The 16,334-nt window shown below is 37.7% G+C and overlaps 1 protein-coding gene across 1 annotated transcript in view; it reads right to left on the minus strand.

Moving 5' to 3' along the window:
* Positions 1-12,188: 12,188 nt before the first annotated feature.
* Positions 12,189-16,334, minus strand: part of LOC101853529 (growth factor receptor-bound protein 2) — a 50,754-nt gene continuing 46,608 nt past the window's right edge. Inside the window, exons 4-5 of the mRNA XM_005092801.3 lie at positions 14,090-14,261; positions 12,189-13,637 (exon numbers count right to left, since the gene is read on the minus strand). Of these exons, the coding sequence (XP_005092858.1) occupies positions 13,458-13,637; positions 14,090-14,261 (352 nt within the window). The 3' untranslated portion in view covers positions 12,189-13,457. The remainder of the gene's footprint in view (positions 13,638-14,089; positions 14,262-16,334) is intronic.

The following is a 16,334-nucleotide window of genomic DNA, read 5'->3' on the forward strand; positions in this document are numbered from 1 at the left end:
GAGAGAGAGAGAGAGAGAGAGAGAGAGAGAGAGAGAGAGAGAGAGAGAGAAACATATTTGTTTATTTGAGTAAAGAGAAAAAGAGAAGAGGATCGATACACAATAGTGGTCATTTAGTGCTGGGATAAAGTCAGAAAGACAGAAACAACAGAGCGAAAGTAAAGAAGTATAAGACCTACCTGTGGCGCCCTCCAACCACCTGCTTTTAAAGGAAATATAAGGTTATAATATTTAAAAGCACATTATCGTTACCAGTACCGATATATAGGGTTTTTGTTTGTTGTTTTTTCTTCATAAAATAGGCTACATTTGATACTTGTAATTGCGAGTTCTCATATAAGGCACTTACATATATATATATATGCCTTCAACATCCCTTTCGGCAATACAACTTTCACTTCTGACAGGACTGAGTCAAGTAGGTGGAGAGCCTTGCAAACAAATCAAACCAAGTACAAGCACACCCTACTGGAGATTCGAATAAAGGTCATCCTCACAATAACCAATATGATTTAACTGAGCTTACGAAGCACCCCTAAAAATTAAAAAGATATCAGATCCAAGAGGACAGCATCCTTTTAGTTTTAGTAGAGATTTTACGGCGCTTGCAACTGCTTAAGGTCATATGAGCGCCAAGGGGTGGATGTCAACAGAGAAGTCTTTACAGGGAATCAGACTTACTCTGCTCACCTCTTTAGCTTCAACAGCACAAAGTCTGCCCCGACTATTATTATTATGACACCCTGGAAATAGCCGGTCAAAAGAGTGTGACAAACATACAAAAGAAGTAGAGGAAAATATGACGATAGTAAGGATTAGGAGAGAAAAAGCAGCTGTTCCCTGTTGCAGTTTAGGCAGTCATGAGCATGACATTGATGAATCAGCCCATTTACAATTACAATTCTACAGTACATAAGAACTCGAAATGTTAATGCCCCCCCCCCCCCAATTCTTCTGGGAATGGTCTTAAGACACTTCAGTCAGTAGCACCGCCTCGGGGGGAATACAGCATCCTAAAAAGGTACCGTACAGTGGAAACCTGGTGGGGTTTTTTAACAGGGATGGTGGGACCAGAGAAAAAGTCCTGTTATAATATTAGATCCCTGTTAAATCAGAAATGCAAGGAAAGTAAAAATTTGTGGACTAATCCATCTGTATTTATACACGGGTAGTTTCCCTTGCACACCAGAGCCCTCTGTCGTGGCCATGTGGCAGGCCTGCCCATTAGACTGCCCATGACACATTATGCAGCACACAGCAGCCCTCTCTCGCTTCACCTGCTGCGTGTGCTTGCAGTTGCAGTGGCGTGAACTTGCTCCATCACTCTTTCTCACTTTTTACTGACTCCATACTTTTTACACATTGCTAAAGAGCCTTTGTCCCTGCTATAACCGATTGGGCTCCGATGAGGCCCGATCATTTTTAATAGAGACAAAGAGTAGGAAAAAATGGACATTTAAAAATTCCCTGTTATTACCGAATCACTGTTATTACCGGGCCTGTTATATATGGTAGCCACTGTATGTTGCTTCTAGTTCTAGGGATACTGTGGGGGCTCTCGTGGCCTAGAGGTTAAGGTGTTGACCTTTCATATCAAAGGTCCCGGGTTCGAATCCGCGTAGCGACCGAAAAATTTTCTTCTCTAAAATTGTTCATCTCCTTTCCTGCTCTCCAGCAATGTTCTGTCGTCTGCTTTCGTCTCCTCTTTCTGCCCCCACCCCCTCACCTCGTCTGCCCCCTCCTCTGCGCTCCTGACTCTTTCTGCAACCTTTCTACTGCTTCTCCTTGGCTCCTTCTTACTGCTGTCTTTCAGCCACACCCCTGATCCTCTGGTAGGAAAGATCTACACCTAGCCTTTTCGGACAAGGGTGAAACATTTCGGAGGGCCGTGTGCAAGTTGCGCACATTAAAGATCCCTTGGTGGGCTAAAATCGATAAGAGTAGGCTTCGGCCGCCACCCGAGCAAAATTCAAAATTTCCTACCAACTGAAATTGTTTAATATGTCCCGTACGCTCATATGACCTTATGCAGTTGCAAGCACCATAAAAACACTTACCCCCCCAAAAAAAGGATACAGTCAAAAACAAATCTAGGAATGATAAACTGTCTGTTAAGACGCCACAACTCTTCTCCAAAGAAAGGCTGGTAAGTCTTCACAAAAGCTGCCTTTGCTGAACAGTTCACTCCAATTTGTCATTTTGGTCCCCAGGGAGAATGCAACATTGCAGCCTTTTATGTGCATTCCATTTTCTTTTACTGTCTCTGATTTCTACCAAAATCAAGAGGTCTAAGTCTAGAAAAAACAAGAATATACATGTGCACTTGCACGAACCATACCATATATGACTCAATGGTGCCACAGAAATAGAGTAAAGACATGTGTTGCTGCTTTGGCCCTAAATAGAAAGAAAGAAAAAAAGAAAGGAAAAAAAAAAGCTGAAGTCAGTCAAATTCCCCATGAAAAACACAAAAAAGAGTCAGAGAGGAAGTTGAGGTGCTACAAAAGCATCTTTATTCACAAGACTCGACAAGCGTCAACACAAAGAAGACAAACAAATGTCCAGTATTTAACGTGCTGAAGTGCACCGCATGACAGCTAAGACGCATGCCGACAGCTGGTAAGGAGACAAAAGAAACAGACAGACAGACAAAAAGAGAAAGAGAGGGAGGAGAAACAGACAGAAGAAAAAGAATTGCGGGTGGTTGGGGTGGGGGGGTGTTGAATGGAGAACACATAGAGAATTAAAAACTCAACATGAAATCATATCCAAACAAATCCATATCCCATTGTCCTGTGAATCCCCTTGCTCACCATATCATCAGGAGTTACCAATAAAAGGCTATGACTATGACAATGAAATCAATAATTTACTCAGCAAACAAGTCAAACAATAATCATTCAAATGAACAAGCCTCCACACTATGTGACCACCAATATCAAGACAATTTTTTGTTGGGTCTGCAGTGACTTCACAAGTGTTTATCTTACAGTTGTGACAGACATAGACAGAGAAAAAAATCTGATGTGAAAATGGAGAAGAAAGGTAGAGGAAACAGAGGCACTGGCTGAGGACAATTAAATGTGAAGTAACAAAGGCAGGTCTGCAAAGTAAATGACTCCAAGGCCACAGGGCAACTCCACTAACCTCTATCCCGACTCTTACATTGGGATCTGCAAAGCAATTTCTATGACATTCTAACACTCCCATGGTGACAGGAACATGGGAGAACGGGTACAGTGTCACATTGACTCAGATAATATTACTACAGGAAAAAATCTTAATTGTGAAATGAAGCAAAAAACACTGTTCTGCCACAGATTTTTGACAACCATTTTTGTTGGACTTTTCTCCCAATAATCATCAAACCTAATTGTTAATTCCATGAGATTCCATTTTCAGCATAAATGACTTTGATCTCATGGCAAATCAGCATGACAACCAGAACAACTTATCCTTGGAACCACAGGAATATACCACACAAAATATATTTAATAAAAAAAAAACAACCCAACAACAATCATACAAGTTCACAAATAAATGCTTGACTGAGAGAAAAAAACAAAACAAATCTTTTTGCTTTCAAAGAACATTTGACACTTTTTAAACCCACACCCATAGACATTAGAAAAAATAAACTTAAGCTGCTCAATTAGACCAGACAACCAAAGAGAAAGAAAGGATCAGTGGCATAGACGTTTTTAAAATAGTGTACAAAATGAACTCATGAAATCAATGAGAACATCATGTCAGTTGTCAGAAAACTTGAGGCATTTTGTGGCATACATGATGAAAACCAACTTGTGACAAAACATGAGCACAAAAACTGCTCATTCATTCAACACCCCCACCTGGCTGCAGACACTTAAGACCATGAAAACGAAAACTGTCCAGTCAACACTTGGGGCGAGCCACATAACAGCAAAGCATGACAATCTATGTACACAAGTATACAGTGTCCACATCAATGGTATTATATATACAATTTACATGAAAACCAACCCCTGTTTTTTTGTGCAGAGTAACTCCACTCCAAGCACAAAGAACGGGATCAAAGTAACTGTACATGGCATACTGGTGGAGCAGCTAGCGGTTATTGACACCCACAACTACAAAGGCTGGAGACTAGACAAAAGGGCAATGGGTTCGAAATGAATGGCGGTAGACACACATGATGGGCATTGGCCAATATTCTGGGCAAGGACCTCCAGAAACAATAACAAATCCCACTGTTCCAGGAGAACAGTTTTGTCCTGTTTATTTTCTCCCTTTTTATATGTAAGTCTAGACTTGTACTTTAACAGAGCACATCATAGCCAAGTTGTACCACATGCTCCATTTCTCCTGACTATAACAAGAAACCATCTTCTCTGTACCTCATTCTTCTGTCACAGTACAAAACATATACTGTCACAGTGCCTACTGTTTAACCCAAGTCATTTTTGCAGGTCTGAGATAACTAGATAAAATCAGGCTTCCACAAAGGCATTCAATTCTACAAAATTGTGCCATGAGACTGCCCGATCAGTGAGTGGGCCTGCATGGTATGAATGCTTTGGTGGATGGGTATCATTTTGGAAGATGAATTTTCTTTTGACCGAAGTCTGAAATCGAGGAAAACACAAAAGCACTGAGGCAGCATGTATCCACTGGCCCTTTCTACTTTATGGCATCAAAGTGTTCAGCCTGAGGACGGTGAAATCCATACAACCCCTTCTCCTAACAATTACATGTATATATTTTCACTTGGAACCCATTGGAATGATCACTACATTAATGAATTTGTGATATGGCATTTTCAAATGTTCTCAACCAATGAGTATATTTTCAAAAAACAAAAACGGCACCAGCAAGATGTATCAAATATCAAATACACAAACCCAGTATAAAAACATAGCCATGTTCCTGAATACAGTAGCCTGTCCCTCTCAAAATAATCCACCGGAGCCTGACCAGGTGAGTCACGAAACAGAGGATAAAATAACACACAACTCTGACTCATATCCAACGCTTATATCTAAATATGCTAAAAGTGCGCACATGTGAGTGTGTTAGTGTTGTATGTGTACATGCATGTGTGTATGTTTAAACCAGAGCAGAAAAGAAAAGCCTATAGCTTAATTTAACGTCAGATCCATGTGATCATACAAAATGTGTGATATAACAAAATAACATAGAAAGGCAGACATGGGGGAGATGTCACCAACATAAATATCAAGGCATAGCCAGCTGTTCACTTTGCAATGCTTTGGGATTGTGGGGATAAACGGTAAATGCATATCACATATTACGCTTAACCCAAAAATAAATGTAATAAAAACTACCTACTCCCATAAATAACTACAACAAACTTGTAAAATAGATTTTAAACTAAACACATCAGCCACAGACACCCATGAGTGCTGTTCCTTCAGATATATCTACAAAATCAAGGGGACAGTACGTTTGCCTGCAGGGATCCTTCCTACACAAAGTTGCTTAAAAATGTATGTACGAGTTCAGTCTAAGACAGACCCTACTTACATGAGAGGCTCAAATCATTCAATTTTACTTAAATAAAAATTCAAGTACATTTTTCTAAAAGATATGATCTACCTTCCTTCTCACCATCCAATCCAATTACTGCAAGGTTTCTTCTCTTAACTTAAAAAGCTTTTAAAATACAGTATTGCAACTGTTCAATGCTCTTTTCAAAACAGTTTTATTTTGGAAAGAGGTAGTTCTGTATAAGAAATTGATCAACATAAAACAGATGCTACACTGTCAGCATGAACCCAGAAAACAAAAGTGCTTTGTGATATAAACAACCTAAGATACTTAAGTAGACAACTGAAAGCTTTCCCCAGAAAATAAACCTAAACCACTGTCATTTAATTTTAAAATAGGTGACATACTTGTAGCCTTAAAAGACATTCCCCAAACACACACACACCAGCCAAGTGAAATGATGCTTCCCAAGACCACATAATCAACTCTGAACGCGGGAGACTTATGAGTTGCAAATCTGCGTCTGCAATCTAGATCTTGTCTGCTTTGTCTTAGCCTCTAAGCATTACGGCTGCTGAGTAGAATATAGGCCTACTGAATACTGAAGGCAGAAGTGAGTCTAAGGAAAATCTCAACAGATCACATGGAAAGACAATCTGCATCCAATGAATCACATGGATCAAAAATTATGTCGATTTTACAGTAATTCACACTGGCTTTTAGATATTTTTTTTCTGGAACATCTATTATAGGTTATAATTTATACACTGATATAGATCTATTATTGTTGAGCACAGAGACAAAAACTAAAGCGAATAAAGAGGCAGAAATAGAATCTGGACCTGACTTGGTGAATACCGAATGTGAGTCAAATGATGTCTCAACACATCGTACGCACCTAAATCCACCGAATTACATAGATATAAAAGCATGTATTCATTTAACGGAAACTCACACGCGATAGAAGACTTTTTTCTTGAGTATCTATTATAGTCTATAAAGTATACACTGACACTGTCGTCAAATTGAGAGACAAAACTTAGCTGAACAAGAAAGATATCAAACTGGGAGAATTAAACCAACTCTTCAACTCTAGTGATCAATCACTGTCATGAGGAACAGGTAGCCCAAATAAGATCTCGGTGAGGGGGTTGTTTATTTAGGGTCTACGTAGCCCAAACAGCTGCTTCCTTGACAAATAGCCTAGCTGAGACAACAAATTATATTGCAAACTAAAAGCCTAGGTACATCAACCCACTAAGGTATTCTCATTTTTTTTTTTTTGGTAAGTATTACGGCACTTGCAACACAATAAGGTCATATAAGTGCCGAAGATTAAAAGTGTTACAAGAGAGTAATATACCCAAAAAAGAAAGAGGAGAGATAAAGACGAGAATAGAAGCAAACCACACTAAAGCACCCGCCAACCACCCAGGAGAAGACAAAAAAACTAGATCTATAAAATGAACAATGGAAACTAGACGTATGACTCTTCAACAGTGCAAGGTCTTGTCTAATCAGCAGTAGACTCAAAGTTGCTGCTGTTGCTTTGTAGCTAGCTAACAACTTAATTTCTCCTGGTCAGCAAGAACACTAAGATAAGAAAAAGGTTGGGTGGATCCTTAAAAATCTAGTGAAAAATTACCAAATTCTGGGGACTGGTTCTCTCAAACCAAAAGCTGCTTTGCCACAAGCCATCTCTGTATTGTCATTGGGCTTTAGGTGTTACTGAGAGTTATGTACGAAATGAAGAATTCAAAGATGATTTATTCACTACATGTGACAAAGTTTCATTAGAAGAATTAGAATAACAACAAATTTCTAAATTAGAATAACAACTGTAAATTAATCATTTATAACACTACCCAAAAAAATAAAAAGTACCAGGTCCATCATACCCCATATGTACGAAATGAATGATAATATATTGTGATGTCAAGGGACATGACTCTTATCTTTACTGTGGGAACTAGATAATTAGGGGAGTAGCACGCCCTTGGATTACGTCAAGAGGTTAGCGCGAAAAAAAGAGAGACATCGTCTGAGAGATTCACGGACACAGTCAGTCGAACTCAGGACCACGACGAGAGAACACCTACCTTGGACGGGGGCCCCCTGACAGACCCGACGCACCGGACCGCCAGGTAACTTTACAATATATTAAGACTGTAAATTCTGTGACATGAATCACAGTGAATGTGGAGAGACTTGAGACATTTGTTTGGGGGATACTTGTTTCCACAATCAAATTCCTCACAAGTGGCATCATCAATGGGGGTGGAAAAATGAATTAAAGAGAATGGAATATAAACACGTTGATGAATCTCTGTTGTGCTCCTCGCTAAAAATAGCATAATATAATACACAAAAACCCAATAAACAACTGCTGGACAGTTTTTTTTACAAGGAATATCTCATTTAGTCCTCAAAAACAAAAAAGCACTCAATCTTGACCAAAAAAAAAGAAAAGAAAATACACAGCACTATTTTTTCGGCAAACCCAACAGCGTTGGCACATTCACGATTCTTGCAGTATTAAATGAAATAAGCACTCATCGCAGACATTTAAGAAATAAAAGGGGTAAAATATTTCATACCGTAAACTATCTGCAACTTCAGTTGATTTAAAATTGAAAGAAAATTCAAAGTTTGAATCAAGAGAGGTACTCCTACACAATAACTGTTACTTGTTACTGAGTATTAGAAAAAAAAAGTAAGATAAATTTTTAAGTCAAAAGGAGGAGTAGAAAGTAGAAGTCACATGAGGAGCCCTTCAACCACACGTAAAATACACAGTATTCCACATAAATGAATATTATGGCAACCCAAATGACAAGGACATTATGCAGATCAATTCAGATAATATGACAGCAGAACAAAGCCCAAGACTTTAAAGAAGAAAAGAGAAACTGAGAAACAAAACAACTCTTCAAGTACAAAGCCTCAACCCCGCAACTCAACAAATGTGGACATAATCTTACAGATACATATTTTAAAAATTGAGATTTTTGAGAGATACAAATGCCTTTGCAATACCCACAAATTTATGCAATGTCCCCTTACAGATCACACTGCAATATTTTAAATACAGCAAGACTTTGTTAGTCAATTAACTGTTTTCTCACTCTTTCTTCACATATTTTAAACATTTGTACACAAGTAGACAGGATTTCATTTGTTTGCTTTCATTAATAATTTTCTGCTAGGTTATATACACTGAGCGCAATTAACATTATTAACCACTACTAACCATACAAGTCTGAAAGTGATTCATGTTGTTTTAAAAAAGGAGACGCATGGCTCATGCCAGCAAAAGAATTGAACATTAAAGTAATAGCCACCTACTACATCTTGGCACATTGCCACACATCACTTCATAACAGAAGTTTATAACTGAACTTTACAAAAATCCTTTGAGTCTGTTGGCACACCAATTCCATGGGATGCATCAGGCACTACACACACTACTACTTCTCGTTTTTCTTCTTTAAATTCCATCTTTGCTCTGCTTTTGTTAATCATTTTACCCTTTGACGTCCAATAAGTCATTTCAAAGGTGGATTACTTCAAACCCTGTGTCAACACCGGGCTGAGAGGAGAATATTTCAGAAGGAACAATAACGTTTCAGAGAGCACTTTTCCCTTACAATGAAATTGTACAATAATTTTGTTCTACTGTTCTGACATGACACACTGGTTGAATGAGCTGCTTGTATCCACAACACACAACTGCCAGGGAGTCTGCAGAAAACATCATCATTATCCACATGGTTATATAGAGTGTTGATCAAATACTGGGTATGTCTCCTAGTTATACCATGTAAATGGTTGATCTTGTACAGACCCCAAAGGGAACATGTAAGGCACTGTCAATGACTGAAATGGCTAAGGGTTTCACAGTAGAAACGCAATACTTCTAGACACAGCAAAACATACTTATTACGAGAAGGTAGGAAGGGGTGTTCAAAATCACTTAATCCAGTGGTGCATTCCCTAAATGGAAAAGTGAACAAAACAAAGAACACATGTCATTTGCACACGAAGAGTCAATGACTCTAAAAGTCTTCAGTGCGATTCAAAAAGAATTAACTTAAAAGAAAAAAAAAAGGTACTGAAAAAAGTGAGAATTGATTCTTTGACTGTTATTAATTCAGCGTCCCTTACACTAATCGTGTTTCCTACGATACAGCTAACAAAGAAGAATAAGAATATACATGCCCAAAACTGGAATCGAACAAGAAAGGGAAAAGTTGACTAATGAGTCAAAAAGTCCAAGACATTTTAAAATCTATTTGCTCTGAGAATCACTCACTTATGATAATACTTGCTTCAACATCAACATTTAGTTTTAACTATCAAACACAATATAATCTTAATTATCAAATCTCCTTAACAACATACATAAAATGGAATAATTCTTCTTCGCCATTGTAGTTACACTGAATCAATATAAAAAACAACCTGTGTCTGAGCTTAAGTTGAAAAAATCCAAACAAAATCCAGTTAAATGTTGAGAAAAAGTACCAACAACCGCACAAACATCTAAACAATTTGCATAAATCACAAATACAGAGAAAACAAAATAGGTTACAAACATTCAAGAAAGGATTTGTAAAAAAACAAAACTAAGATCACATAATAGAACCACAACAACAAAAACCCGACCACCATTCTCTTCAGTTCTTCTGTCATCGTCTAATGATGTGCAGAATGCGAGCAACATGCCCAGCTTCTCACTGAGTGATGCCACCTTTAGAACAAGAAGGGAGATAGAAACCAACAAATCTCAGCCTAATCCATTAATATTACCACATAATCTTGTGGTCCTTGTGTGTCTTTGAGCATTTCGACCTTGATTTAATCATTTGAGTCCCTTTGTGTGAACTAGCTGAGAAAAATATCATCATTAAAAAAATATTAAAAACACAACCAAAGGAACTATTCTTCATAAATATAAATTGAAATGTCTGAATGATTGAATGAGAGTGTGTACGATTTGACCAATCTCAGGACAGAACAGCAAAATAGTCTGTGTGACATAAAAAAATATTAATTCCATATTCAAAGAGTCAGCAATCTAATCGTGGGCAAAGAATCGATTCTGAAATCAATTTCCCTGACAGTGCCACAAAAGAAAAGTAATGATGCCTTTTTACATAAGCCAACAATTCTATGGCTATTTTAATTCTTCTTTGAATTTTACCTTTGTATATATGTAATGGTAATATCTGGAAAGCGAGAAAATTTGGACAACCGTAGATGTTTTGAAAATAAAATAAAAACTTGCAGATTAGTCTTTTACAACATACATTTGCAATGGTGTAATGTTATGACACAAATTGATACTGACTTTGTTTTAGTACTGATCATCTTATCATTGTTAGCCGCCAAAAGATTTTGCAATTTACTCACTTCTCAAACCCCCCTCCCCCATGTGCTTTTTCCTGCAAAATATTGTACGTGGCTTTGAAAATGAAGGATGCTTACCTCTATTTTCCATTTACCTTTGAGCATGTTTTTGACTTGGGGCTAAACAAGGTAAACAGTTCAGGGGTTTGGAGCACCGGAAGTAACCAAGAAATTAACTAGGGTTTGGAGCCGCCAAAGTAACCAAGGGATTAGCTAAGGTTCTGAGCCGCCAAAAGTAACAAAGGAATTAGCTAATGTTTGGAGCCGCCAGAAGTATCCGAGGGACTGGCTAGGTTTTGGAACCGCTAAAAGTAACGCAGGAGGAATTAGCTAAAGTTCGGAGCTCCAGAACTAGGGTTCCGAGCCTCCTTAAGAAATCATGCAACTGGTTAGGGTTCAGAGCCGCCTGAAGAAATTAAAGAACTGGCTAGGTTTCTGAGCCACATGGTAAAATCAAGGACCTAGCAAGGGTTCGGACCTGCCAGTAGAAATCAAGTAAATGGTTAATAGCTCAGGTTTGGGGTAGGAGAAAGTAATCAAGGAATATGTAAAGGTTCAAAGCAACAGGGAATATCTAGTGGCTGGCTAGGGTTTGGAGCTGTTGGAAGTAACTGGCAATAAGGTTCCAACTCAATTCCTCCAGATCCTGGCTTAACTCTTGTCCTGCGTCTTGTGCCGAGAAGCGAATCTTGTCAGCAACTTATTACGTCGGATGTTCCGGGCAGGCCGCTGGGGTCACTCAGTGTGTACTGTTGAAGTACAGCGAGCGCGCCTGGAAACCTGTGTTTTCGCCGTGAATACCGTGGGAGTGTGTTAATCGATGATGACAATAATGCTCCCATTTATAAAGTGTAGTAGTTACGCCCATTCGCTCTTGTTGTTATGAATGATCTGGGGTTCGAAAGGAGATAATATAGGTCAATTTCCGAATGTTTTGCACTCAAATTGTTCTTTTTATCTGCACAATGGTATTCAAAACTATCAAACAAGCTTATTTTTTTATCAGGTAATATAATTTTATACAAAATCAAGCTCATTTGAAAGATTTTGAATAGAAAAATGGAAGTCTAGTTTCCTGGCTATCCTTTCGAGCTCCATATGTCTAAGTGGGTCAATTTATTATAATTTCATTGGACAAACATCTAGAGCTACCAACTTGGCGTTTTTTGAATGAGACGTATGCCCTGGTTATGAACGGACGCAGGCAGTTCTAGAAGTAGGCCACTGACGCACACAAACCACCTACTATTACCGCATGCTGATGAGACTTCTTATTTCCAATTTACATCTTATTTTTCATTATTTTCAAAATAATTTTTTTTTCTCCCAATTCATAAGGATTTATTTTCAATCAAACAAATAATAATTTACTTTCCCACTTTACAGCTGTCAAATTCTTTCCATAATAATCCACTTCTTTCTCTTTAGACTGTACCAACAAAATGACCAGACATTCTTCATGTGCAAACTCTTAGCTTTATCAGTCAGGACAGATACACAAAATCTCGGTCACGATTGACCCTCCAAGAGTGGATAACAAATAGCCTGGGGCATCGGGAGAAATTATATGATTTTATATTATGTTCGATAAAGCTCGAGAAAAGGCAAACCAAGCAAGTGAAGGCCATAACCTATACATTTTCAGAAAGTAAAATGCTAAAATAGGAAGTAGAACAAATTTGTAAAGAAGTTGAAATGTTTGGCGATATAAAAAACATGATAAATCAATCGAAATAGGAACTCAAATTATGATGGACGATTAAATCAGCCACAACACCACCAATCTAATCAGTCATCGACACTAGGAGGGTTAACGGGAACAACGTAATAGGACAACCACCGAAACATGCCATCAACATCCTTAAGGTGACATCAATCATGACCAAAAGCCAGTCAATCATGACAAAAGGCCAGTTCATATGAGTAGCTAAATTCAATGTTTATTCAAAAGAGAAAGAAGAATATCACCCACGAAAACTGGTAAGCACAGTATCCAAAATCTGGCAAACACCTTGAACTGGCAGTGAACAAAGAGTTACCGTCATGAAAAGTGTCAAACTTGCCACTGCATCTTGCAGATGTGCTACAAGCCAACATTTCTACCGGTCTCAACTTTTTACTGCTTACTTCATGATTTAAATGGTGCACACTATGTTGTAATTTTGTTCTACATCGAAAAAAACCCAAACATACATCAATTCTCCCAAACCACACAAACTATGCAAAATTCATCTATCACTCTACACAATGGATTTGTTTTACATACAAAAAAGGAAAAAAAAAATAGCTACTGAAAACCACGAAAAACCAAATAAATGAAGGCAAGACATCACAATCATCAAACTAGAAACAAGGCAACAAGAGTAAAATCAAAGATGACTAAAAACAAATATTCAATAGAGTAGAACTGGATTTATAACCACTAGATCCTTTGCCTAAAACACATTCTCCTGAATCCAGTCTGCAATCCTGAATACCGATGCATTGTGTCCACAAAATCTGTCCTTCCCAAAATGCAAGAAAGTTCAATCACAGAGGTTCTAGGAACCCCGTCAGTCTCATTAATCCACAAGAATGCGTTCCACGTACGTGACTGGGAACATTCCTTCCTGGCCCTTAAGCTCACCTCTCCACCAACTACTGTCCACTTTTTGAGTAACTTTGATCACATCTCCCTTGCGGAAACCAAGTTCATCGGATCCTTGTGCATCAAAATCAAATATGGCACGGACTTTCGGAACCTGTGTCCAGCAAGGAAGAGAAACAAGGCAACAAAAGTTACACATTAGATGAGCCCATAGACCTATCAGCTCCACAAAGCAACAATGTTTTTCGTTAGAATAGTTTCAAGACAATCACATGATGTAAAAGCGAAATAAAGTAATTACTATCCTCTCCAACTAGAGCTATTAATTCCCCCATTTGCAAAATAGCATTATGACAAGCTGTTTTGTACTGACATAGCAAAAAATTATTCATTTCAAAGATTACATAGATTTATATTATAATCTTAAATGACTAAAATGAAAAAATATAAATTCGGCTTAAGATTAACAAAAATTGTAGGTTTCTGTACAATAGATTGCTACAAAACAAAACATTTAGACCAAGCACATGGAAAAAGATATGATAGTAATGATAATAGTTCCTACATCATTAACATCTAAGGAGGGAGAAAAATGTAAAGTGTTACCTCTAAATCGTGGTTCACCATGTCCTTAAAGTAGATGTCGTGAGACCTACTGACTGTGGCTGTTCTGTGGTAGTTGACCAGCTCATTAATGGAGTTAAATTTCACCACCCAAAGGAAATATTTCCCTCCTCCGTCTCGCAACACCTTGAAATGCTGTACACCATTCTGAAACCTGGACAAAAGGGAAAAGTTGTGAATTTTCTATTTTATCAACTAAAACGATATTCACACATTACTAATACATGCATACATAACGTATATCTACAAACATCAAAAGACACAAGCTATAGCAATAGAAAAAAGGTGTGCAGTAAATTGAGTAAACTCCCTCTTCAGGAGGGGAGCATTACATTAGCTAAAGAGCTAAAGGTAGATTTCACGGTAAGGGCCTGGGAGACAGTTTGAAACTTTCATTTTGAATAAAAATTACCAAAAACATCATTTTGCTATTTGTTTTGTTTTATGTCATTGTTTGAACGATTATTAAACAGGAAAATCATAAAAATGTGTTTGCTTTAATTATTTATAGGTCAAATATTACATTAAAGGGCTTCAAACGCCAAGATCCGGTCCTACGGCAATGTCCCACTTTCACCAGGTTCACAGCATGTTCGTATTTCATATGAAAATCTTTGAAATCGACAAATCCAAGAGAGTATTATGAAATAAGGAGCCACCAGTTGGCTATAAAAAATTTAAAAAACTGTTGTACGTGACTTTGATCGAATTTGCCAAGCCAGAAAAGTCAAGGTAATTTTTAAGCCTCGTAAGGCAGTACTTTTCCCGCTGAAACAACAACACTTTTTGAACTTTCAAAGTGTTCAATCGTACTTTTTTTTTTATCAATAAAGTAGCCATTTAAATTTTAGTTCCAGAGGATATTTGTTAATCTTTCCGAAAAATTATGAAAATTTGGAGCCGTCTTTAAAGATCCACTCTTTGTAAGACTTGCCGAATGGACGTTTGAAGTCGGCACTTCCTGTAGTTTTCCGACAAACGCTGACAACCTGTTACGAAACTGATGCTTTCTAGTTCAGCGTCAGTAGCGGGTCTCTTGAACTGTGTTTGTGTTTTCACCAAAGGTAAGTGTTTTGCAATGTTTTTTACCCCATTTTTTTTGGTAAGACTGCGACGACCACGATATGAAAGCAAAAAACCCACTTCAACTCCTGTTTTCTTGACAGTTGCAAGTAAATGATTATTTTTATGAGTGCAACATTGTATACCAGTTATCGATACATGACGCTAGTGGCTTCGTTGGCCAGTTAGCTCATCATTGTCTCAACAGGACCTTCGAATGTTCAATTACGGTGCTTTTTAATGCGGTCGTCCCAAGCCCAGTCTTACAATACATCGCAGTCGTCCCAAAGTGAGTCTTATAATTGTGCAGTCGTCCCAAAGTGAGTCTTATAATTGCGCTGTTGTTTTGTTTGGAAAAGAAGATGGCGATTTGGAATGATATTTTATGGCATTTTAAAATCTTTAATAACGTGCTTTAGTGTTCTTGATTCAACGGAAATTAATTCAAGTTGATTTAAATCTAATTTTGTCTAAATCTAGTTCATCTTTCCTTGTATTTCTTGGGTTTAAAATGTGAATGTCACTCAAGACAACTTTGATTGATTGATTGGGTAGATGTTTTACGGCACTATCAACACTATTTTGGTCATTTAAGCGCCAACAGGTTTCACGCGACAAAATCAGACGTGTTTTTAGTAAGAGTCTTTCGGAGCTCGCAACCGCATACGATCACACTAGTTTCATTATGCTAAAAAGACGAACAAACATTTATACAAAAAAATTTTTTATATGGAAAAGGCTTATTTACATTTGTACATACAATATAAATTTCAGTGTATGTATATATACACCGATAACGATAACTATATATTTTCATATTCTATTAAATAGTCCAATTTCTTTTACATAACTTAAAATTTTTCTAGGCTCTATGATGTCAAAAAGGGTCTTAATATCTTTACATTTAAAATATTTCTCACGAACATCATTAAATTCGACACATTCCGTTAGGATGTGCCGAACTGTGAAATTTGTGTTGCATGCCACGCAAAAAGGAGCTTCCTCTCCTTCGAGCAAATGTTTGTGCGTGACGTGCGTGTGTCTTATCTTTAGTCTGGTAAAGATTACTTTTTCTCTTCGTAGGAGATATAGTGGTTTCCTGGGCGTAAGTTTCGGTTGAATGTAATGGAGTTTGTTGTGTATTTCTTGATTCCAAATTTGGGAC

This window comes from Aplysia californica, unplaced genomic scaffold (assembly GCF_000002075.1).
Source record: "Aplysia californica isolate F4 #8 unplaced genomic scaffold, AplCal3.0 scaffold00053, whole genome shotgun sequence".
Taxonomy (NCBI): Eukaryota; Metazoa; Mollusca; class Gastropoda; order Aplysiida; family Aplysiidae; genus Aplysia; species Aplysia californica.